The sequence below is a fragment of the Corvus moneduloides genome, chromosome 2 (assembly GCF_009650955.1).
Source record: "Corvus moneduloides isolate bCorMon1 chromosome 2, bCorMon1.pri, whole genome shotgun sequence".
NCBI lineage: Eukaryota > Metazoa > Chordata > Aves > Passeriformes > Corvidae > Corvus > Corvus moneduloides.
Genome location: NC_045477.1, coordinates 113609778 through 113636629, shown reverse-complemented (window position 1 = coordinate 113636629; position 26852 = coordinate 113609778). Strand labels below are relative to the sequence as shown.

At 34.8% G+C, this 26852-nt stretch overlaps 1 protein-coding gene across 10 annotated transcripts in view; it reads left to right on the top strand.

Moving 5' to 3' along the window:
* DMD (dystrophin) overlaps positions 1 to 26852 on the top strand; it is a 1179964-nt gene that overhangs the window by 417293 nt on the left and 735819 nt on the right. For 7 of the 10 annotated variants that reach the window (XM_032100882.1, XM_032100878.1, XM_032100881.1 and 4 more), the window contains 2 exons: positions 14199 to 14377; positions 15334 to 15456. In XM_032100882.1, coding sequence (XP_031956773.1) covers positions 14199 to 14377; positions 15334 to 15456 — 302 coding nt within the window. The remainder of the gene's footprint in view (positions 1 to 14198; positions 14378 to 15333; positions 15457 to 26852) is intronic. The other 3 variants (XM_032100879.1, XM_032100885.1, XM_032100884.1) reach the window with 3 other exon arrangements.

Genomic DNA, 26852 nt, shown 5'->3' with positions numbered 1-26852 from the left:
CAGACGTGAGATGTTCAGATGATAGTGATTTTCCATTCTGTTTGGAGGGGTTTTTTTTAAAAATTACCTAGAGGTGAGACACCTCACCACATATCCCAGAGTTATCTGATGGTTTCTAAAAGACTTAAGATCTCCATTATGAATGCTTTATTATTTGACTACTCTGGCCACATACAAGAAACAGGAAATTTACAAGCTTTTATGAATTTTGAATTCTTATTTAACTAATAATTTTCTAATAGTCCATTCCTGACTTCTCAGTAATATCTGTTGCAATGACTGGTGTAACACTAAGAACAGAAATAATTAATACTTCAAAAAATCAAACTCTGTCTTAAATCAATAACTCTCTGTTGGTTAGCTTGCTAAGGCTGGGACATTTTTATGAGGAAATATAACTGTCTATGGCATATTAGCATTTTATAAAAGGAAGGCAATAAAAATACATACGTAAAAACCTTGTTTTAAGAGATTACCCAGAGATACTTATCTGCCTCTTCCATATTTTCTCTAGGAGGATCTTCAGAAAGCTGTAACATTTGGGTTTATCTTAATGATAAATGATATAAATGATATAAGACAAACATGACAAAAAGAGCCTGACTGTAAAATCTTTGAACACGTTTCAGAAATAATGCACTGTCAATTGTTATATGCCAGGAGCACAGAGACACTATAGAAAGGAGGTTTTTTTAAAGTATTTTGCTTAGATTCTGCTTGTTTTATCCTCCTCTATTTATCCTGATGTAGGGTATTTCATTTTTGTGTTACCTGTATAGTTAGTAGCTTTTTTGCAAGTTGTGTTGTTAAATGGTATCCTTGTAGCCCAATGTTTTGGTGAAAGTTGTAAGAAATTACACAGGGGGTAAGGACCTATGTATACAACAGGTGCATCCCATTGAATTGAAAATAATCATGTAGGTGAGATTCATTGTGCCTTACTAACAGGACAATGTACTCGTCCATCTGGGACTTCAGAAATACAGTTAAGCTCTAGACACTTGGAACTTGTTCACTGTATATTGTTCACAATGCTGTGGCTACAGTGTTTTAAGTTTAATTTCACTTACCTGAGCAGTCTGATTGGAAGGAAGAATCTAATTATGGAAAGTTTTGGGAGGTGTAACTATAGTGTTTGTCTGCTGGTATCCCTTGACTCAGGTTTGTAGAAGAATGTGGTTTTGCTGTTTTAAGTACATCTGCTGAATAGCTTTGCTGGTTAGGTGGCATAAAGATTTCATATTATTATCCAAAGGTTTGAAATATAGTTCACTCCTTATCTTTGTGCTCCAGAACTGAGAAGATCCTAGCATGTCTTCTGCTCATGCTGAGGTCTCTGGTCAGCTGGAGCTCAGTGGAAGAATAGTGTGAGGAAGGCACTTGCTCCCCATTGCTGCTGTATCTGTCCTTGACAAACTGAATGCTTCAGACTGCAGCAAATCTATTGCTCTGGATTTGGAAATTTGCCATTTCTAAGCTATCAGAACTTTCCATGTTTTATGAAAAGCGTTTTGTGAGGGCCCAGAGTATATATTACTAAACTATTAATGCTGCAAGTTAGTGAAACATGCCATTTCTCTGTGACTGGTGTCATTCACTTGTCCTGTCTTAATCCTGCAGGCTCATTTTCAGTGTAATTACTATATTTTTCGTAAGATGGACTAAATTCTTGGAGTGCTGGGCCAGCTTGCACAACCTGCTTGGGGAATATGGTTGCACAACCAGGCCCAAAGATTTTTCAGGAGTTAGCCTGTCAAATAAAGACCCAAAGCAAAGTGTAGCTAAGCAGAATAAGGTCCATTTTAGGATTATTTTGGTATATTTACTATATTATTTGTAATTTTAAAAGTATTGTATATGGTTAGTGTAGTTTGGAGAGCTGTTTAGTTTTTCCTTTAGTTTTGGAAGATTTTTCAGTTCTATGGTTTTGGTTTTTTGTTGGCTTTGATGTTAATCTAGGGGAACAAGGGAGAGAAGGCACTGGTAACCTTTGTGTTATAATCTGTTTGTAGCTTACTACATGACTGTATTCTGTTTAAAGACTGAAAATTTCCCAGTAGGTTTGGACATGTATTTCATGTATTTAGGTATATATTAGATATTCTAGGCCCTGTTTCAAAACCTAATCTCAGGTTTTCAGAACATTCTGAGTCCTTTGTGAAGGTGACCTCTCCTGCATAATTTTTAGATTATGTATGTTTTCTTAGCTAATAACCATTAAATCCGCTCTTTATGTTTGGGCTAAAGTCAGTCTCTCTAGCACTGGGTAATTAAAGAAAGACTTGAAAAAAGTGTTGGCCTCCACTGCTCTCGTTTATAATCCCAGACTCTGTTCCCATGACTGTAGTCATGAATGTTTCTTATTCTCATCATGGCTCTGTTTGAGTCCTGTACCTGCAGCATTGCTTGTTTGTTTAATTACTCAGCCCAGAAAAGTCTAACTAAATGTGGAACTTTTCAAGCACATCTTCCAACATTTATTTTTTTATTTTTTTTCATCAAAATGCTAATAAAAGGTTGTATTTAAATTGTTTTGACTTTAAAAATATATTTTGGTTCAAAAAGCATAGACTAAGGCCTGGCATGACATAACCTCTTAAGTAATAAATAATGAAAAGTCAGGAAAAGATGTAAAACTGCTTCAAAAGCAGCAAAAAACCAGTAAAACTGCTGGGTAGCTCGACTTTAGGCAAAAAGTCTGCAATTAGTTCATCATCTGCTAGAAACTAGGTCTTTAAAAAGTTTAGAAATAAGAGAAAAAGTTTACCATTCTTTCAAATCTGAGTTGGAATGACTAAATAGAAGTTAGAGGAAGGTGAGGAGAAAGAGGAAGAAAAAAGGAGGGAATAGCGCTGTGTTCTAATGGGTTTCTGCTAGTGAGTTGCAAGGTCCCAGGAAAAAAAAACCAAAACAACAAAACACAACATTGGGGAGTTATGCAGTTGGCTGTGAGAGAAGTGAATTAAGTAGACATTTAGGTGAAAATTGGACAAATGTGTTTGTCAGATTCAGTTGGTGAATCTGAAGTTTATGTAATTTATTTCATTTTAAAGAGAGACAATTGAAGAAAATATAATTAATACTTGTAATTTAAGTATCAAGGGATAATATACTAATGGTGGAATTAGTAGTTCTACCATCTCTTTCCAGGAGTACATATTTTCTTAAACTTTTACATGTTCTTTTTTTTTATGCTTAGCCCCTGCTCCGTATTTACAAATCCTTCTGCTTGTTAAAATATTCACCAACTAATATTTAGATTTATCCTGGTTAATTTTGTGTTGCTTCATAGTCCTATCTAAACACATTTTTAGGGTTGTTTGCATTTTCTTCATTAGCATAATGCATGATAAATATGGAATAAAACTGGTTGTTGTTCTAATGCATTCCTAACTCCTATTTACATTGTACTGACAGCACTGATTAATCTCCAGCTTTCTTTCACATGCTCTGTTGATGTACTATTAGCTGTTAAATATGTATATGTATGCTATATATACAAAAGCTCTTTTACATCTTTAGTCTCATGCTTTATCAGAGTTTCTAAGAATAGTCAGACATGGCACATTATTTTTGTCATTATTTTGGCCAGGTTATTGTATGGATATATTTCCCCATTAAATAAAAACAAGCAAGGGAGTGGAGTTCATAGAAAAACGTGAAACTATAGCCTGTATTAAAATAGCATAGCTAAAAAATAGTTAGCATTAAGTACAATGGAAAAAGGAAGGGAGGAACAAAGCACTTAGGACCTGATTTTTCATTGAAGTCCCGTTATGTGCAATTTCAGGTAAATGTCTCATTATAAAGGTTTTACTGAATTCCTCAAGTTTTGTTGTAGTCAGTAGGATGCTTTGCTTCTATTCCTCTGGCTTGCTCAGAACCTTGCTTTCTGAAGGCAATAAACTTCTCTGCAGTTTTAGACTATATTTCTTCAGGTTTGTCGTGTTCTCTTTTGTTCTTGTGCTAACATTGTCCTTGAGCTTGATGCTTTTTGTTCTGATTGCTTTCACCCCATGATATATTTATGAGGAACACTCATATAGCTTTCTAAGCCTTTCTTTGACTAGACTCTCAGCAGGGTTTTGTTCTTCTCTACACTGTCTACTTAAGACTAACAACTTTTTTCTCTTCTGCTTGTGGTTTATCATTCTTGGACATGTCTGATCAGATGACGGAATTCCAAATCCAATCTTGTTAATGCTTTGCAGAATAAAATCAATATTATTTTTCTTGAAGATGAATTTGGTTTATCTTTCAAAATTGATATTTGGATGAAAAAATAACATTTCAAGGCTGTGATCTCTCTGTTCCTTGAATGCTCAGATGTATGAAGTATTTTCAGGATGTGCTGTTTTACATAAAACTATACATATTTGACATACTTGCAGCTATTCTGCAAAGTTTGACAAATGCAATTTTGCAATTTTTGGTGAATGTGACAGGCTTTGGTTCTGATCTTGTGTGATTTGTCTGCATTTGCTGAACAACAGCTGGAAATGCTCAACTCCTCCTCAAAAGGAGCTGTGCTTTATTTAGACTGGGATTCCGATTTAACCTGAAGGGTGGTTACATTCATCATGAAAATTTTTATCAGTTCTGGAAACTCTTAAAAAGATAAAATTACCATTTCTTAACCTCTAATCCTTGAGTCCAGGCAGACTCAACAAGTCTGTGCCGTAGCACTCATTCACAAACTACTACAATGCTTCTTTAGGTCCTAAGTGTATTTAAAGCATTAAAAACATAAATTTGTCAGAGTTATTTAATAAAGCCAACATGAAAATATTGTGATTGTTTCTAAATTGCTCCTATACTGCTATTGTCATAAAACATTCCTGGAATTAACTGTCTGAGTACTGAAATTTTGCTATCCGTTTGTTTCTGTGAGAGAAGACCATGAAGAAAATTAATACTTCTGAATTGAGAAAAATGTGAGAGGAACTTTAAATAGTGAAGTCAGAAACATGTCTGATAAATAAGTTGGTACTGTAATACCGATTTCAGGTATCCCATGTAGGCCCTTCTTTCGCAATTTGCTTTTCTGATACAGTACTAAGAAGGATTCCCTTTTTCAGAGCACACAGTAAAGAATTACATTGTTGCTATTATGCTGACCATTAGATTGTAATTGTTGTAATGTTTTAATACTTATGGTTTTTCTATTTCCTTATATTTAATAAGTTTAATGTATTGTGTTGCACATTTGAAATTTGCTATATTTATTTTAATATTGTTTGATACACACATAAAATACCATTTGGCGTCCCAGTCACACCTGGCTGCTGTTGTTGCATACTTACAGCTATTCCATCTTGCAGGGAATTTTGAAGTAAATGTAACAGGTATGATGTCCTCAAATCCTGTCTGATTCCACCAAGCTGTAGCATTTTAACTTCTCTTTGGGCTCTCACATGCTGCTCCACACTCATCAGTGTCACACACACTTCTGTTTAATCAGTTAGGCTGAGGCTTACATCGGCTAGAAAAGACAAGACACCTTCTTTCTGCTGCCTGTTTAAATAGGAGTCACTAAAATGTTGATCTCTAAGACTTTACAGTATGTATTACCAGACATCCTGCTTTGCCCTTGATTTATTTCTCTGCTTCTCCAACTCTAGCCATGTATAAAACTTTAGAAATGTGAATGGAAGCTTACATTTTTGCAAAACGTGAGCAGATGGTTCCAGCTGAAAAGGTATTAAATGCCTCAGAGTATGGGCTTAAGAAGTTCTGGCTGTTGAGCATGAGCAGTTTTCTTCCTCAGATAATCAAATTTAAGGGTTTTTTTTGTTAAATTACATGACAGGTAGATTTAAATAACTTCCTGGAAAATGGAAGGTGCATAGGTAGTAACCTTCCAGTCAAAGCTTGCATTTTTAAAAAGTATTGGCATGACACATTGTAGACTGCTTTTCCTCATAATCAACCTCAGGAAAAAGATCAGCGCATTAATCTATCTTCTGCATTCTTGGTGAAATAATCCCTCAAATGTTAAAAATCTGTCTCCTACAACATTTATAAGATTTCTTCTAACCTTTTTCTTTAGCATGTCAATGCAGGAATGATCATAGCATATATAAATTCTTACCACATGAGTTTCAAATTTTTCAAGATGTATATGTATTTTTTTAAAAATATACTTTTAAAGTGGAAATTTAGATGCTTTTTACATCTGCTACAGTTAAAATTCTTAAAGACGTCGTTGTCATTTTGATACTGTTCATGTGTCATACATATAGAAGCCTGTATTATCCAGGTAATTGGTCTTCATTTAGATGTAGGAGCAACACACGCAGTGAGAAAATTCAACATATGTAGCCATAAGACTCATCAAGAAACATCTTTGAATTTAAAGCTGGCACATCAAATCAATTTGTACATATCGATTCCTGTCAGTGGGGGTTTTTTTTTGTTAAATATTCTATATGTAACCAAACCTTAATAGCTACACATTTTCCCAGTCTCTCATAATGCTAATGAAAGTTCTCTGATTTTTTTTTTATTTTAGCTGCAGTTAATCAAACTCACATACCCTATGGATGTATGGTCTATGAATACAAAAAGTATTTTGTATCTGCAAACAATAACTCTGGCCTAAATTAGTGGAAAACAGGAGTTATCATTGAATGTACTATTATATGCCATAAATGTTGTAATTTTTTTAAGATATTGAGAATTAATTTTACACCTGATCTTGACCTAAATTTAGGAATTTTATTGCACAGAACTTTATCTATGTTCCTTAAACCTTCTGCTACATTTTTTAAATGCATCAAAACAAAGCCAATAACAGCTTAGTTTTGATTTACAATGAAATTAGTCCATCTTGGATACTTTCTTGTTTAGGTTTCAATCTTTTTTCCATTTTGCTGTTCTCAGGTTTCGTAGAAAATTAGTTGTCCTTAAGGTTCTAGAGGGGAAAAGTACAAGCTACCTGTAGTAACACTCAGCATTCTGTTGTGTTGGTTCAGGAAGGAGTTAACCTCAGGTGATCATGAGCTTGCCTTGATGTCAGAAATAGCACATTACAGATGGGAATAAAAGGAAAGTATATACACCATAGCAGCAGAATCCCTGTACTTCCCAGTACTATTTCAGAAGAATGCTGTGTTTCTCAATGTTTTTTGATTGCACTTGAAGAAATATTATCTTCTCTTTCCAAGTATGGAATCACCCATCCACTATGCACGCAGCTCTCTCAATTGTCTGTTTGGAATTGGCTGTTTAGGTTTCAATTGCCCTTTTCCACTTATATAATTTTATCTTTATGAAAGATTTTACAATGAAATAAAAGTAATGAATTTATCTCCATATGAAGCTATAAAATCTTTAGTTACTGAATTTCAGTCTCTAATTTTCTTTTTTTTCTTCATAGTTACCTGTGCAATTTTTCTAGACTAAATATTCATAAAAGTAAAGTGGAGAATGTACAGTATTTTGAAATATTTTCCCATTTGCTTTCTCAAATATTAGCCTGCTTGAAAATATCTCAAATACTCTTAGGAAAATTATTGTTTTGGTGACTGCTAATATTACCATTTTTGAACACTATTCCTGATTCAGACACCATATTCCTGATATCAGACACCATACCTCCCTTGATCTGTCTTCATTTTCAGGACTCTTCAGTAGGATGTAGGTGACAGGGTGTATTTGAGTTTTCTTTGCTGTGGCACTTCCGCCCCCACCCCACCACTCACTGCATTTCCAGGTTTTGAAAAATCAAACTGCAGCATTCAGTAGTGTACAACAGTTTTGTGAGTATATTAACTGTTGACTATTATTTTTTATTTCAGCAAATTGTTGAGAGACATGCTCACTCCTACTCAATGACAAAAATACTAGTATACAATATTATACAATAAAAATGTTAACATCATACCCCAAATTTTTAAAACCAGTGTTTTATTCCTTTGCCATTTTGACTTCACTTCTTTCTATCTCTGTCTTTGCTGCTAAGAAGACAGTTATTTTAGATATAGCTTAAGGTGCAAAGGTTGTGGTGTTACTGAATCAATGTTTAATATTGTAAGGAGCCTGAAAAAGAATAAGCAACACCTTTACTGTTCAGCAGAGGTATTAAGTCTGATTTTGCAGGTTCAATAAACAGAGATAACATCAAGTTCACTTAGCCAGGATAGTGCTGGCATATTAGTCCAAAATTCCTCCACACTCATGCAGCAAATCAGAACAGACATTCAGATAGACTAAAGGTATTCTCAGCCACCAAATATTTTAATACCAGATACACCTAAATTCTGCAGCACTTTAATCCCACAAATCTGGACCTGTCTCTGTAATTCTAAAAGGCAGACTCAAATGTGTTAATCTTCTGAAAATATTTTCTTCATGCTGCTGTTGTGATCTTATTCAATACAGCCTGTAAAGGTCAGCATTTTCAATGTACTCTGTGGGTATTAACCATCAGGTTTAAAACATTTACTTTCTTAAGGAAATCTCTGTTTAAAAACTAACATTTTCCTGTGGGAGTTTCATAGTGGTTTAGGTTTATGGCTATTCATATCTACAGAAAAGAAGAAAAAAACAGTGCCACTATGTGTAAGTGATCTGTCTTACAGGCTTCCACTCTCACTTAATTGTCTGTGTGCAATTGGTGCCTTTTGCCAGCAGTTAATTTTGTAAAATGTTAATTTTATTCAGCAAAATAGTACTGTGATCACTATGCTTATTCATGTAGGCCATTGAATAGCCTTTGAAAAATATTGACCTTTGTTTGAACTTTTTTTTTTTAAATAAAATTTTAAAATCATCAGTTTTGATTTCCACATTTCAATATTTATAGTTCTGCAGTATTTCATACACTGATTTTTGTCTGTCTGCAAGTCCAGGGCTACTCCTTGAGATTACTGGTGAAAATTGCTTTTGTTTTGAATTTAACATGCAATCTACTGGTGGATTAAAAAACAGGGAAGAAAATAATGACAAGTTTAAAAAAGAAGCAAAAAAGGTCAATAATTGTGAGTAAACACTGCAATTACTGGCTGGTTTTTCAGAGACTGTGGAGTTTATTGTTTCAAGGTCTTAGTGGCAGCAGTGAGTGTCAGTAGAGTAAACCATTACTACTTCTATTCTTCTTGCTATTATCATATCATTAGTATAAACATGGATTGTGGGAAAATGTCAATTTGATACCAAGTGGAAACTGAGGCAGAATTTTGTATACATTTAAGCAAAACACTTTATCATCTTTGCCTGATAATCTTGCTTGTTTCTTGGTATTTGAATAAAAATGAACTATATATAGGCTCATGTTTTCACACTCAGGGAATCAAATCACCAGTAAAAGCGAATCTAAGACAGGCCTCATGATTCTGTCATAGCTTAATGTTTGCAAATAGACTTGCTAAATGACCAAAAGTATGCATTTGGAGGACAAGTTACCAAGTTTAAAATTTCCCCCCTTTTTCTTCTCTCTTTTTTTTTTTTTTTTTTTTTTCCCCCCTTAATTATGGGGGTCATGCTTTAAAGGTATTTTTTACCTAGGTTTCTAATGAATCCATTTGGGAATGAAATCTTACTTGTTTTTCCTGCAATTTAAGCCTAGGCAGTTTCATTTCTACTAGTACAGTCTCATGCACTTTCATACAGTTTCAATTGCAAATTTAGATTCATCTAAATCAAAATGAGAACAAAACTGGGTTTTGTGAAAACTCTTTCACAATGTTTAGGTGAGCCTTGTCAGACAGATTACCACAGATTTTTGAACATGCTTTGAAAAGTTCACCCTTGTCCTTGAGGCTAAAAGGTAAAATAAATAAAAGTTACATGTGAGTTGTGGCTGCACTTTTATAAATGCTTCTCTGTGCCCTCATCTTAGATACTGTGGCTGAGGCTGGTGTCACACTAGGAGTAGACAGATGAATGTGGAAATATCTCCTGTAATGAGTTTACATTGTAAAAAGAAATCATTTATGTATTAGTTAGATTTCTGTCTTGTCTCAGCAATCTGAGAGCTTCTGCCTTCTAAACAGATGAATTTGGAAATACCAGTAGAATTGTTTCAGAACTTGTAATAAGTATTAATGTTGTATTAGTATCATTAAAAAGACTAAAAAAACCCCAAACCCCACATTGATTGAAGAAATAATAACAGCCTTCATTTATCAGAGGGAACAACTGCATAATCTCTGAAAATTCAAATCAGCTTTGAGAATCTCAAATTTGTTGTGGAAGGGAAGGCAATGTTTTTTATTTAGCACAGTTTTTAAAATCTCGTTTGGGGTAGAAACAGATAATATTAAAATATTGTGATTTTTTATTACTATTGTAATAGAAGGAAACAGTATTAGGTGATGTATAGGATTTAGAAGTTAGTTTTCTATGTTTTCTACTTTGTGATTCTGTGAAAATCCTAGCTGCTTCTGTTAAGGACAAAGGATTTCTTGTATTTTTAGGGTTCGGGTCTTATCTTGCTTCTCAGCACTATGTAAGGTAAAATATGTTTCAGAATTTCTCTCTCAATCTAAAGAAACCAGATCAGCAATTTATGTACAGAAATGTAATCTTTCTTGCAATGCAGAAGACATTTAAGTTCTCCTCTTTCAAGGTTATTTTGCTACTAGTTTGATACGAAGACTAAGTGGAATCAGCACAAATACTGTCAGAACTTTTACTTGGTCAGAGCTTGGAGAAAACAAAATATTATTAAAAAGGAATAGTTATATAAGTAGCTGTGTATTTGAAAATTGGAAGAAACATTTTCATAAACATTTATAACTTGTGCTTTGTGTGTGGCTTTGTATACATAATGCAATACTGTGTAGCAAAATGCTGGATTTTGTTTATGTTGCTAGATCTGTAGTTTTTGGTATTGAACTTATTTAGGTGTTTTATATCACCCTCATTTTTACACATCCCTTACAAAGGATTCTTTGCACCTGAACTGGGAATGTTAACAGGGATTTGTTCATTGACCAAAGATAGGGATGGAAGAACCAAACCACTTGTGGACTGCAAGGCTTATAAAAATTGGCTGCTGGATTACTTTTTGAAGAGTTTGACATACTTACTTACTCTTTTGGCACTGTTAGAAAATAATTTGTTTGAGAACGCTTCAGGTTAATTGTGTTCATCCTTAACAAACAATCAGGCTTGTAGTTATGTTCATCAGAAAACAAATAATATTTGCTAATAAAAATCGAGCTGCAGTGACCTATCAGGCAAATTGCTTCCCAAATTAAACCTGTAATAACCCTTTAAAGGCATCTGCACTTAAACAGCAGTGGATTTGCGTTACATTTCATGGTTTTAATGTTCTGAGGAGAACTCAGATTCTTTCTGCTCTTTTGGTACTTGTCACCAAATAACTGCTTTTCTAGATGAACAGAATCTTATTGTACATTAAAATTCATGGTCAAAAATGAGCTCTTATGGTGTCTCCTTAAATAGGCATTTTTGGCCCATATATCAAAATAAGTGTTTTGTTTTATTTCTCTGTATTTTGTGAATTTGACTGGAGACCTTCCCTGGACAGACTAATCTCTCTAAATGGTCAGGGTTTGAATATGTTTTCAGGGGAAGCACATAAAGTCAGGGTCTTGCAAGGTAGTTTTGTTTCTTTGATTATAAAGAGTGCTTAAAGAAACCACGTGTCTTCATAAGTAACTTCATGGATCATAAAAGGTATCAAGAATAGTTGTCTGAACCATATGCTTCATGTGACACATTTCAGTGTAAGTCGCTGTTTTTTTTTGAAAAATATTAATCTGTCATCATAAAGTTTTGTACTGAAAAAGTTTCCTCTCAATAACTGGAACACTCATGTTGGAAACTTTTCCAGTACTTTTGTGTAACTGTATCATATTAAAGAACTGGAATGGTTTCCAGAACTTTCCAAAGCCTTTCAGATTCTTTATTGATAAACATGTTAATAATCTAATTTAAACATGTTAATAATCTAACCTTAAACGCTTCCCATTTTAAACTCCTTTTTGACTTGTAGTCTAATATTTTTTCATTCTTTTTGTTCCTTTCAATCCTACTATGGATAGTCTTTGTCAAGAAAACTGATGAAAATATTGTTAAAGAATTGCCTCTGAGTTGAATTTGAGAAAACGAATTGGTCTGGGGAAAAAAAAAAAAACCAACAACCTGGATCATTTTCTAAAAACTAGGACTGGAAAAATGGCATAGTTTACATATCTTGACTTAGTTTTATTAAAAGTCTTCTGTATTTTCCAACAGTTTGATATTAGTTTTTAGGAGGTGTAGATTGGCTTGACAGATATTTATGCCCCACAAATGAACGTAGACATATTTACAAAGAAATAGTAAACTTTCTTGCATGAAAATGCTTGAATTTCAATTTATTTACTGCCTAGCTACTAGGATTTCAAACAGCCATCAAACTCAGCAGGTGGTAAAGATAGTACATTGGACTAGGGTTCAAAAGAAGAAGATATGAAGACAAAAGCATAATATAGGAGAAGTCATTCCTGCTCTGATAATTCAGGAGCCCGTAAAAAAGACTTTTGAGAGACAGACTGATATTCCAGGCTTTGTAACTATGGTTGTTTAGCTATTTGTTGTGATTAAATAATTAAATCCTTTCCTATTTGCCAGTGGGTTTTGGCAGCTGCATATGTACTTTTTACTTGTCAGATAGAAAGGGTAAACAATTTTTGGCATGTATGTTATTCACTAGATACTAATTTTATTTATTTTGTAATATATTTTTGTAGATAAATGATAAGGTATTTTCCCATTTGGTTAACAGGACATTTTGAAAAGGAAAATAATGAACAAACAATAGAAAAGTCACAGCTGGTACTGATGTCTGTTCATCCAGTGTGTGCTCTTCCCTGTAGGAAGGCATGGATATGCATGTAAACATCAATTACTAGTGGACACTAAGTATAAAAAAATGGTGTTAGAACATTAAAGACGTGAAGATGGTTACAGTAAAATGCTTATATTATGGAAGTGGGACTGTTAGAGGGATGTTGTGCCATTTTTCCAGCCAGTGCTAAGTAGAACTAAACCTTCAGCTGTCCTTCAGAAAGTACCAAGCAAAGAGATGGAGATGGGTCAGAAAACCAAACCAAAATTATTGATAGAATGTCTTTTCTTAATTTCCAAATATACGTGAAGCTTTTAATGTAAGGCGCCTTCCCTCATTCTAGGAAGAGAGAATGAGATGCCACCTTGTAGAATTATTGATTTTTTTTTTTCTGTGAACTCAAATTTTGGCTAAAATTGGATTGATCTAAGACAGTAAAAACTCATAGCTTTTGGCTTTCTGCCAGCACTCATGTTAAAACATCTACGGAATTAATGATAGATTTCTTGTACAACTGTCCTTTTTATATTTATATTGATTCGCTAGACTGAGTGTAGGAAGTAAGCGTCAGTGGCAAATAACAAAGCCTCTATTTCAAAGAGCTGCCACGTGCCTTACATATTTACAAATCATTATTGACTTGAATTGTTGAGTCAGGGAAACTTCTTTTCCTGCTGATGTATAACACAACATGGCTATGTGCAAAATCTGGAATAGTCTTTGTGTTCACACAGTTTCCTGTACTGACTGCTAAAGACCATAGAGATTGTACAGGGTTTTTTTTTTTCTTTTTTCGAGGAGTTATTCTATTATGTATTTTTGGATACCATGTTCCTTTGATGTTCCACAAATTTCATGAAGAATGCAAGACTAAGTAGAATATAAAAGCTACGTAGCTTTATTACAGTTTGACTTCAATAGCTGTTTTTTATTAACCCATTCACTAGAAAAACTGGTAATTTTTTTTTTCACCTACATCATTGCTGCTTTCAGTGGTTAAATGATGTGGAGACAATGCACAAGGCACGACTAGGAAAATGAGGTTGTGCTTACTTTTTTGTAATTGCAATATTTATACAGCACAAGCAAATAGACCTTTCCTGTGTCTACTCCTGCTTTATGGGTATCACAGTGTCAAATTGCATTTTGACTTAAGAAATATAGACAGAAAGTTCATGCTGAATGAGATAAAATTACCTTTATAAACTTTGGCTCCTTCTCATTGATATGCGAGTTTGTTCTGAAGTTTTGGAACTGATTTTAAGGTTCTAATTAGTCTCTAGAGAATTCATGTGAACAATAGATTGCTCATTATTCTATCAACTTTCCATGAAACTAATTGGCTATTTCTCTGTCTAATGTGGAAACTGAAATGACATGTTAATTTGCCTTCCAGATGTTGCAACTGCCTGTCCAGATAAAAAGTCCATCTTAACGTATGTGACTTCGCTCTTTCAAGTCCTGCCCCAGCAAGTCACCATGGAAGCCATCAAGGAGGTGGAGATGTTGCCACGACACTCAAGGGTCACTAGAGAAGAGCACATAGAGGTACATGAACAGCATTTTTCACAAGAAGTGAGTTTCACTTTTCTGCTTTCATCTTGCTGCTCTAAAGTGGTTGTTTCCCTGCCTACCCCATGAGTTTGATGTCAAATGGCCAGTGGAAGCAAAAAAACCCATGGGCATAATGGACAAAGTCTCTTCACCCCAGGCAAGTCAGTTGTACTTGTCTGCATGTACTTTCATTCTGGTTTTTATCTCACACCAGACTGTTTCAAAAATTACTATTCAGCAAATAAGTGTTTTGAACTTCTCTTGTACAGCATTGTGCATTTGGATTGTGGCAGGCCACCTCAAGAAAAAACAAAGAAATTTGGGGAGGCTTTGCATTTACAAGCATCTTTACCTTTTTAGAGAATAGCTGTTGACATTTCTCCATAGTCATGACACTTTTTGAATTTTTTAGCATTTTATTTACACTGACTTTCATTTTAAAATAATCTCTTCTCAGTTTACAGTTGTCCTCTCACAAAAGTTAACTAATACTTGGAATTAATTTATGGTTGCAATGTCAGTTTTGTTTTTTACTGATATCACCAGACAGCCTCTGCTGAAGTGTTTAGTACATTTTAGACCTAGTGTACTTGCCTGAATTTAATCTGTATGTTTGGTTTGGGATGCTCACTCTCTTTTAGAGTACTGAGCAGATATTGGCTCTGTTTATTCGAGATGTGACACAAGATCCCTTGCTTTTTGAGCCTCTGCTTGTAAATTATAAAGAAGCTTCACTTTGCATTGGTATTCTGCTGGTGTTGAGTCCTGACAGTTTGTTGCTTTTTGTAAGGGTGTCAGATTAAATGAGAGGTTTCCTTAATACCATTCTGTTCTGCCTGCTGAATACCAACACTGTCCTTGAAAAATGTAACTGGGAATGACCTTCCTGCTTCTTTTTCTTCAGTTACTCTTAAAACCAATACTTTACTTCTACAATCCATGCTCCTACCCATATGTCCATTCTAATTTATTCGTAGATCACAGTCAGTGTACCCCAGGGACCTTCGCCTTCTCCTAAACCACGGTTCAAAAGTTACGCATATGCACAAGCTGTGTATGTCACATCCCCTGACCAAAAAAGGAGGCAGGTTCCTCCACAGGTCTGTCAATATTGTAATTTTTTTTAAGAGAGTTGTTTTTTTAAGCTTGTGCTTGGAGTGAAAGAGCTTGTGCATTTTGCTTCTACCTGATCTTAATGGCCTGCTTTTTCCATTATTTTTTCTGTCGAGTGTTTACTGTTTCCTGTGTATTTTTGCATGGCTGACAATAGCTGTTGTGTTGATTGTAGGGGATGATTAACATTCAAACACCACTGTTTTAGAATCATAGATTTCTTTGTTCTGTCATTTTTGAAAATAGTACATACATTGCCTTTAAAAAGTATTAGAAGAACAAATCTAACATAAGCCATATTTGGCATCTATTATATTATTATTATTACTATTATTGGCCTCAGGTTTAGTTATAGAAAAAAAGAGCCATTGGCTTTCTCTTTCTTTTTCTACCTCTTCCTATTAAAGAAAATAGTAAGTGATGGCATTTCTTAGAAGGTTACTGTAGTTGGAAAAAAAGTTGAAACAAACATTAAATTTAACCCTGGATTGTTAGATTACAGCAGTTGGTCATTTTTATCACAAATGGCATCTTGCTGGCACTGAGGTTGGGGGGGGGTTATATTTGATTTTTACGTATTTATTTTATTTTATTTTATTTTATTTTTTCACTTTTAAATAGCTGTGGTAGTTTAATAAAACTTGTTTCAAGTAATCTTTATAATGAGAATTTCAGTAGTTGAATTTTTATAACTTCTGACAAGTACGAGACCCAAAGGTCATATTGTGTACTGCAATGTACTTTACTTTTATTACTTTGGGGAAAAAAGATCTGTGTATATGTGGCGCTACAGTCTGAGTTTGCCTCTGGGTACTTAATTCTGTCTAACATCTAAAAATCTATTGCAAAATTATACTTTTATTCAACACCGTGTTTTCAAATCTACTCTTCAAGTGACAGGTATTTTATTGAATAATGACTTCTCTTAAACACTCCAGGACAGAAACCCTGTGCCTATAAGCATGAACCCTGCTCCATTATTTAACATCAAATGTGTTGCAGTGGTGATTCACACAGCTTTTAAACAAGGTGTTTAAAACTATTGTAATTGTTTTGTTCTCCTTAGACACTATACAGATATTTTAGAGTAATGGGAAGTTATTATATAGGATAGATTTTATTTTCTTCAGGAACTTTTTTGTGATCAGTTGCAGGTTTTTTCAGCACCTCCACCATCAAGAGTAATGTATAAGTTGAAATAAATGAATTCATTTCTACAAAGCATGGTTGCTAAAATTTGCTAAAAAAATATAATTCCATTATTCAGTCCTCATCTTGCATTCCAGTTTGCAGATCTCATCTTCCTGAATTTGGAAGATTTGTCTACTACAGCTGCATGCAATAACTAATAAAATAATATTATAATTCTACCAATTTGGCAGAATGTGAATACCTGACCAGAATCTGGACAAAATTGTGCTACAGCCGCAACAGATATTAACAAATGGAAAGCATTCACTTAAGGATCCTTTGGGAAAACCACCAGACAATCTCATTATAATCAAGATAAACTTGAATTGCAAATAATAGCAATTAATATGCCAATTCAATGAATTCAGTTCTTAGCCAGTGATTATTTTTTGCCTCCAGCCATGTATTTCTTGAAGAGCTGTCATCTACCTATTAAAACAAGTTTATAATTCATATAAAATAGAGGTGGTAATTTTTTCTTCAGATACCTGGAGGAGTTATAACTTAATAATCCCATCTATTTTAACTAAATGAAATAAATATTATTTCTTTTTCATTTCTTAGTAGCCTTTCAATTTTCTGCCAGCTGTATTATGATTTTTGGGTACCATTAAAAATACTGCAACTGCCTTAAGATTTTCAGTAAAATCTACTTCTCTAGGGGACTGCAAGAAAGAAATCAAGAGCAATTCAAGTATTTTTTTTTTCTCTTCGATTTTGTAAATTTTAGAAAACTGACTCTCATTTCCGTCTAATTATCAAAGAAAAGTTTCATTAGATTTAGTTGATTTTGGTCTGCCAGTTTCCATGGTGCTGTCATGGAGAAGCAATTTTCACACAATATGTTGGTCTTCTGTTGAAATCATGGAATCATTCTTTCTCAATCTTTGCAAACTTTCATCTTCTAGGACTTGAATATTATAACTTCTGAAAAAAATAGTAATAATTAAATAAGTCCTCTTTCTAAAGATTTTGATCATGATCCTGCAAATTTGACCAAATATGGCTTTGGATACGTCATATACTTGCTTCATACATCAGTTGTCAGAAATTGTAAGAGATATGAACTATGATTCTCGAGCTCCATACTGGCAAGAAGGAATAACATTGCCTTTCACACCATCATTTGTCAAAGTTCTTTCTCTTCTATCTTCTGCCCTTGTCTATTCTTTTATGTCACATTTCACTTCAGTTTCCCTATCTTCACTCTTCCTAGTAGCTTCACGACATGTGTGCCTTCAAATTCATCCTTCCATTCTGAATTCTTACTCTGTCACTCAGGAGGGTACTTGCAAGACCTAGTATTTCAGTTGTGCAAAGTGTGGCCAGACAAGTTTTGCTTTTTTTAACTGTGACCTTTCTCAAATTAAAAGATAGTCATTGCTCTGCAAACCTGTTCACTCAGTGCCTTCTTGTTTGGTCAGTGCTTCACCACTTCTGGTTGAATCAGTGAAGCATTTTCAAATGCCAGAGGTGAATGAATAGCAGTTTTTCTGCTAAAATTCAAGAAAAGTTTTCTTCCTTTATCTTGTTTACTGAGAAAGTGCTCATAAACTCATTAAGATCTTGGGACAGGAATTCACTTCTCAAACCTGAACCCTTGAATTTCCTGAATGAACACTAAGAAAGGTCCAACAGAAAATATTTATGTTGACAGTTTTCAGATGGCAGTTACTGCTTGGCAATTACCGAAGGCTTGCCTGAATTTGTAGATCTGTATTTCGTCTTGATGTATTCTTTGTAATAACACTTCACTTACAAATACCTAGCTTCACTTACAAATAAAATAATCCTCAAGTTAATTTTCTGAGACATTTCAAAATTCTCATTTAAAACTACCCATTGTCTTCTGTTCATATTTATGAAAGCACTGGGGGTTGTGTTATTGATTTATCTCATTAAACACCTGACCAAGAAGGGTGCTGTGTTTCCTTCCCATTTTGGTTTATCAGAGCAGTTCCTAGTATTGATCCCAGGCAAAACTCCTATCTCACTGTTTTCATTTTTATTTGCTACCTACTACCTCCACAGAACATAAAATATAGCGCCTTAAATGGGTTTGAGGTAAAAAAAAGAAATTGTGAAACACTGAAGTACCTGGAAAAGAAACTTTTATGATACAGAATCATAGATCATTTCGTTTGGAGAAAACACCTAAATACGAATCCAACTTACCCTAACACTGACAAATGTCAAGGTCTCTAAGCCCCTCATGTACAGGTCTTTTAAATTCCTTCAAGGATGGTGACTACCACTTCCCTAGACGGACTCTTCTGGTGCTTGATAACCCTTACAGTGACAAATTTTTCCCAATATCCAATCTGAACTTCTTCTGGCACAACTTGAAGCCATTTCCTCCTCTTCTATTACTTGTTACGTGGTAGAAGAGACCAAACCCCACCTCACTACAAAGTCTTTTCAAGTAGTTCTAGAGAGCAATAAGGTCCCCAAGGTCTCCCCTGAGCCCCCTTTTCTCCAGGATGAACACTCCCAGCTCCCTCAGCTGCTCCTCATCACACTTGTGCTCCAGACCTTTCTCCAGCTTCGTTGCCCTTCTCTGGCCTCACTCCAGCCCCTCAATGTCTTTCTTGTAGTGAGGGGCCCAAAATCAAACACAGGATTTGAGGTGTGGCCTCACCAGTGCTGAGTACAGAGATACAATGCCTGCCCCTGGCCATGGTATTGCTGATCCAGGCCAGGTGCCATTGGCCTTGGACCCCTGGGCACACCTGGCTCATGTTCAGCTGCTGTTGACCAGCACCCCGAGGTCCTTTTCTTCTGGGCAGCTTTCCAGCCCCCCTGTCCCAAGCCCGAAGATTTTCCTGGAGTTGCTGTGACCCAGGTGCAGAACTCTGCACTTTGCCTTGTTGAACCTCGTGCAATTGGCCCATCAATCCAGCCTGGTCCAGATCCCCTCTGCAGGGTCTTCCACCCTCCAACAGATCAATGCTCTAACCCAACTTGCTGCCACCTGCAAACTGAGTGAGGGTGACCTCTATTCCTGTTGGAAAAACAGTGCTGAAAATATAAGCATTGAAAAAATGGGGATGAACAAAATCTATGTATATTTTCAGACTCGTACTTCTGTAAATAAGCTTTTGACAGGTCCTGTCTGAAAGGTGAGTCTGTTAGTTTGGCTGCCTTAAATTATTTGTTATTTGAAATCAAACCCATTGATCTCTAAGCTTGTAGATTTTTTTTCTTTTGGCAGGAGATATATTTTCTTCATTCCACATTATATGAAACACAGTTTGTGTGCAGAATTACTCTTTAACATTTAAACTGACAAGCTTCAGTATATTTGAATTGAAATAATTTGAGATGAAGCAGTGGTAAATGGGGACAGTATTCACTGGCACATAATGATTTGATTTGGGTCCTAAGCATTAGAGGCTTCACCTCAGCCTTCAACCTTGTCATTATTAGTTTGTGAGAAATTCCTAACCATCCAGTCATTACTCTTGTTTTACAGAAGTTTTGTAATGCAGCTTTGCTTGTGTCTTCTTTTTATTTAGATTTTACAGAGTTTCTGTGTGGGACTTTGTCAGTCAGTTCATAACTAAAATAATTAATTTGAAAAGTCACTAAAAGCTCCCTATAAAATTAAGTTGAATTTATTCACCCAGCACAGAATCCTTCTGACAGTCTTGCCCTTGAGAATGGTGGTTTTCTAGACCCTGAATTTGCCACACTCTTGGTCTTCTGCCAGCAATTTAACTTCTTTAAACCTGCTGTGAGACCTTCTTTCTGGGACCCTTCAGGGTTCGTCTGTGCCACAGAATTTAGTGGTACAGCATCGCAGGATTGTTTCATTGCTTTGCTTTGAACTAAACCAGATCTTTCTTTTACCTAGAAGCTGTGATCTAAATACTGTCCTGTTTACCTTATGGCAAAGTCCTCTTTTGGAGAGGCATCAGAAGACAGTTAAGTACAACCAAATAGAAGTTTAGTTCCAACTTTTTGGTAATATTTCTAATGTAAGATACTTAACACAGAAAATATCTCATTGTGTCAGCATTGGGGGGAATTTATGGAAGAATTTAAAGTAGAATTTGGAAAACTTCAGAAATACTGAATTATCTGCACATTTAACCATCAGATCATGATGGATATAATTTGGGCAACAAGTATAATGATAGTCCCACGTGTTAGCTTAGGTGTTCTCATTTAAATAGAATCTTGCTCTGTTTGGAAAGCTAGGATCTGTTTCTTTAGAGCTAAGTGAAATCCCTAGGATTCAGACTAAGTATAATATAATAGCAAAATCTGCCACCAGAGGTCAGAACCAGGAAATGCAGAGATGGAAAAAATCAAGCTAAGTGCAAGTCTTCTGGAATTCTTAGGGAGCTCTCCTGAATGCCATGTCTTCAAGGAACAGTTTGAAAAATGATGAAGCAAACATTTTCAAGTGTGTTTATATATTTTACATTTTCAATAACAGTCTGGAAAATTGATGGCTTCTTGTCTGAGCCTGGAGGTCTGTCAAGATGGCAGTTGTTTCCTGTCACTGCTTTGTGTGTAGACCCCAGCAGCAATTCTAACTCGTTTTTGTGGGTTTTTTTTCTTTTTTTTTTTTTTTTGTTTGAATGTTTACTTTAGATTCTTTTTCAAGAGTTTTTGTTGTCAGAAATATTAGTACTCACATGGGTAAGCAATAACTTGTAGTGGATCTAGTTTTCAATATATCAGAGTTTTCAGTCTACTTTATTTCACATGCTCACTCATTTGATTTCCCCCACAGCTGAGCTCATGAGGTCTCAACTTCCCTGCCAGGACAGAGAGGCTGCTGCTGCCATCAGCTTGAGCTCTGCCACTGCTTTACATTTACAGATATTGGACATCACTGACCAAAATTCTTAGGCATCACCTGCTACTTGTCTCCACATATCTCTCTGTTGAACAGGACACAAGCAAGTGCTATGAGGCAGCGTCAGGGGAAGTTCAGAGTGGACATGAGGAAAGGGCTCTTCAATGAGAGGACTGTCAGTGAGTGGAACCTGCTTCCCAGTGAAGTGGTCATGGCACCAAGCCTGTAAGAGTTCAAGAAGAGTCTGTATGTTGGTCTTAGTCATATGATTTAGTTTTAGGTTGTCCTGTGAGGAGCAGGGAGATGGAATCAATCCGTCCCAATTTGACATATTCTTTAATTCTCTGATCTACAGGATTTTTTCTTACTTCCAGGATCTTCTAGTCAGCACCTTTTCCACCTTATTTCCAAATTCCATTCTCTTCCCCGACATGAAATCTTTTTAGGATGCTTCTTTTCATCAGCAGGTGGTTTTTGCATAATCATGAGATGGCATTTTTCCCAGTGTAAACAGTCTATGGGCAGAAGCACAATTCATGATCAGCCTCACCAGGAGTGCTTCTGTCTTCTGCCTCTTCAATAATGGCAGGATTTAGAGCATGCTAAATCATGTCTAGACCATTTTTTAGCAAAACTTACAACCAGTCCCAGCTGCTTGTAGGTGGCAGGTAGCAGGAATCAGCCCAGGAGCTCAGAAATGCAATTTCAGGCTTTCAGCTTCCTCTGCTCCGCAGACCTATGCAGTTATCTAATCCCTGTACAAGTTCCTGTTCACATTCACTAATGAAGGTGGGGATTTTTTCCACCTCTAATGGGTAATGACAATTCGTGAGTTTGTCATAAAAAGCAATTACTTACTGACTTTCGCATCCCTTTTTAACTTTCATTCTTAATTGACCTTAAAAAACATGAGAGAAACCTTTATTTTTATGTAAGACCTTTTCAACACTAATTTTTTAGTCAAAAATAGCTGTAAAGCTTGTTTAAACAAAGGGACACTGGAAATGTAATGTGGAATTTCCCATGTGAACTATTAGTGTGTTCCTTGCTGAGTGATAAGAAAGGGTAATATGTTATTCAGAAAGTAAAAATTCCTAGATAAAATATAACTTTATCTGCTGTATATTCAGATCGAATCCAGTAACTCTGAATAAACTGATAATGTCATAATCATGAGTGTACCTGTAACTGGCTGGAAATATTTAAGAACAAAACCATTTTCTAATAGGTGAACTTGATTTGCATTACTTTTAAAGTGTAAGGTTTCTGTAACTTTTTTTTTCCTATTAGAAACATGGAAATGTTATACCAGTCATTTCCTGATTACATTATTGGTATATGTATTTTTGGACAGACAACTGTACATACCTTCAATAACACACTTTTACCTCGACTATTTTTTTCTTATAGGTCATTTTAGATGCTTTTAACAAGCTTCAGTGCTATTTTAAGTTCCATCGGTATTTTTTTGAAAAGCACTCTTACCAAGAGTTTCTTTTTTTCAAAGTTGAACAGTAATATAACTGCTTCTTTTTTTAAAAAGTCTATTATAAAAGTTCTAAACTGTACTTGAAATCTGGTCTTGCCAAAATTAAAACCTTGTTAATATGAGTGAGAGGATTCACTTAAAAAAAAATCACTGAATTTTGCAGTTTCGAGTATTTTTGCCTCTCTTGAAAGAAACTTGTTTTCTTGGTTGTTAAATAGCCTACTGTTCAAGGCCTACAAAAAATATGAAATAAAATATAAAGGATATATAATATTTAAAATGTTCTTTTAAGTAATTTTGTGCCACTGGGTCTCTTGAACATAAAGTATGTGTATGGTATGTTAAAGATGGTTGTAGATACAGCAAAGAGTGACACATATTCCTTCAACGTGAACTTTTTTTTTTTTTTTTTTTAATATCCATAATATGTTACTGAGTAAATTTTAATCCCCCTTCTGGCCTGTAGAATTTAGGCAACAGTGCAGAATTGCTTGTATCAGCAGTGGATTTGATGCAAAGGAAGGGCTAGATAAAATGTAGCACACAATGTTAATGAAAATCCTTACTGGTAAATAGACTGGTGTTCATTTTTTTCTTAATCTGAGAACAGAAATTGAAGTAATTTGAGGATTTGTACCATTTGAAGTCATTATGCATCCCCATTTCAAACACTTCAGAAAGGCCTTTCACTTTATGCACACAAAAAAAGTGAATTTAGTCTGAGATTGAGAAAGCAAGCAATTCACTCTTAGCACTCTTTCATTACACCTATTAAAACCTCTGAAATGCAAATAAAAATTTGATATAGAACTCAAGTCTTTTGAAAAACTTCTCAAATCAACAGAACAGTTTAGCATGCAAAAGCAATTTAAAGTATTTGTCTAGAGATAATATTATAGCATCATTCTGAACAGCGTTATTGTTAGAATTTTCCTCATCTCTGTATAACAGGTGGATTTCTCAATAGTATGATGAAATTTTGCTTTGTAATTTTAGATAGTATTACTTTATTTTAAATCTTAGTTTATTAAGAATTTTTATTACTAAATAATTTATCTGGATTTGACATTAATAAATTAAAAAGACAGCAAAGATGAGATTGTCTGCTTCATATGCTAATCTAATAATATTTTTTTGTGTCCAGATGAGAATTATTACTAATGCCGGAAAAAAAAAAAAAGCAAAACCCTAAAGAAATCCTGCATGTTGATGTTGCAGCAGCAGCTTTTTTTCTTCATGTGCTCAGGAATAGGAGAGAAAGTTTAGTTTAGAGCCTCAGCTTTCTCAGGGGTTTTGCTGGGCCTCATCAACGAGGGAAGCTTCCTTGGCCCCTGTAGTTTCATCTTATCTTTCTTTGTCTTTATGTGCAGTGTGACAGGATACATTCCCTTTAACATATAATGGCTTCCAGAGGATTACCTGAAGTGTTGGTTAAACATACATGAAAATGATGAAAACTTTAAGGATTGCATTTTCCAATTAAAACTCCTTGAGTTTTAATTACCCTACTTTTATATAATTTGTCTTGATTTCCTGTCCTGCCTTACACTATCACATGGTTGAGTTCTATTCAGCTAAAATAAAACAGAAGAGGGTTTTTAATTAAGATAGCTTCAAATAATGTGTGCAGGGTATGCATTGTGCCCCTAAAATGCCTGTGCCCAAGTGTAGCTGTAACTTTTAGGAAATAGCTTCATGTTTTACTCTAGTAGAAAGTGTTAAGACTTCTGTGGAGAAAACCTTTGTGCCCCCAGGTGCATATAGTACTCTATATGGTAAAATCTAAAATATTTTTGGTGTGTGACAAATGGTTCTATTGATTTTGAGAAGTGAATGAACAGTTAATTGCCCACTCCCCTGCAGAGCCAGTGAGTCTTTCTGCTTCCTGAATGTCCTTTTGCCCAAATCATTGTTTTGTGAGATAGTAGGTAACCTTTTTGTTGTTGTTGTTTCTATTGTTTTCAACAATGCTATTAGAATTGTATGTTTTCAGGGTCTGTAGGAAGTGTTGTGTATTGTTTGTTAGTTCACATTTGTATGGCAGGGAGGTCTGCATGTTTACCTGAAGCAGTGACCTTTGCAAAATCCGGATTGCGTATTTCTACTGTCGTGAAAGTCCTGGTTTCTTTATTTCCCCTACTGACTTTGATGCAATAGAAGCTGTGAATTGTAATGCTTGTGTAGAAGACTCTTCTTCTAAGATACTGCAACGTGTACTTTTTAGTTTTGGTCTGCATGTACGGACTTCAGATCCAAGTATAGAAAAGAAAATATTCCTAGATTTTCCATGTTTATTTCCTACAGCAAAGACATCTCTCTCTATATACAGTAGTATTAAGGAATTTTGCTTTATAGTTTCATAAGATTTATAAGTGTTCTAAGCAATATTATTATATACAGGTATGTTAGTATTATTGCACAGTCTGCATTAATAATACAGGCTGTGGTCATCAGTGAGCTAAAGCAAAAAGGAGGAAGAAATAATACCTTTTAAAAGAAAAATATTTTTGGGGTGGAGGGTAACAAAAAAATTTTTAAATGATCAAGCTTTATTTAGAAATTCCAGTCCTGAAATCATAATAACACATAGCAAAAATAAGAACTTCAAAAATAGAAAGATTGTATGGAACAACATGGTGTTTGGACAGAAAGCATTTGTTTTGTTAGAACTTAGTTAACTGTAGCAAAGGAATAATAGATTTATTTTGATTGAATAAATAATTCTTAGAAATGAAAGAAGGAAATTTCAGATTCTTGATAGTGGTGTCATTAGAGCTGAAACAGTAGTTTAAATAAACTGTGGATGATGTAGTGAGGCATCAAACTTTAGAAAACAGATGTGTGTTTTAAAAGAGTACAAAATGGAATTTTCCAAAAATTATTACTTGAAAGTTTTTACTTGAAAACAGTAGCAATCTGTTGTGGAATTAGTTCTGAGGGCTGTTTGCAAGTCATTTGGAAAATATTTTGAAAGAAAAAAAAAAAAAAAGTGTTTACCTCCTAAGCATGAATAAGAAAATAATAAAAATCTGGTTTGACTTAAAGCATAGCTCCCATTAATACATGTTGAATTGTTATGTGTGTTTAGAGGAAGTTGAAACCACAAGAAGTGGAGACAGGTAGAAATATGATATGCAGGTTTTTTGTTTGATGTTTATATAGGCAGTCTTCCATGTTTATATTTTCCTACCTCCTTTATTTCTGCTGTAATCTTTCCAGATTTCTTTCTCTCTTTGGTATTTGCATCCTAGCTAATGTAACAATATTTTTCAGCTTCTACCAAACGTGCTTTTTATCTTCATTTGAACAAAATTACAATTGACTTATGAACTGTTGGTCCAGTATATTGTTTGTGTCAGCTTCTGAATTGCCAATTCTTGCATACTACAGTTGATACTTCTTCACTCTAGAAGGATATAAAACATTTTCCTAACTTCCTTTTGAGAGAAGGTCTTCTGTCTGTTAGTTTGAAGTGGTTTGTGCTGTATTTGGTGGAGAACACATATCAATTTCAGTTCAATATATTTTTGCAAAAATAAGGCAGGTCTAATATTGATTTTTCTCTGTTTTTTATTCTAATACTTTGCTTCTGGAGTAATAACAAAAGAATTTTAAAAATAATTCTGTTGTCTGTCAGAAACAAACAAAAAACACAAACCAGAAAAGGGAGGAGGAGGTGAGGGACAGGGGGGGAGAGAGAGAGCAGAGATAAGGAGCTTAAAAGATTCCTTTATAAAATAAATAAAAAAAAAGAATCATGCATACACTGATTGTGTCAGAGAGAGCAGCAGCTTCAGATGCAAGTCAAAGACCATCAGTGAGATGAGGGGAGGATGAAATGAAAAAGGCATTGACTGACTGTTACAGGATTAATAAAGGAGGCATGTTCACTGTGT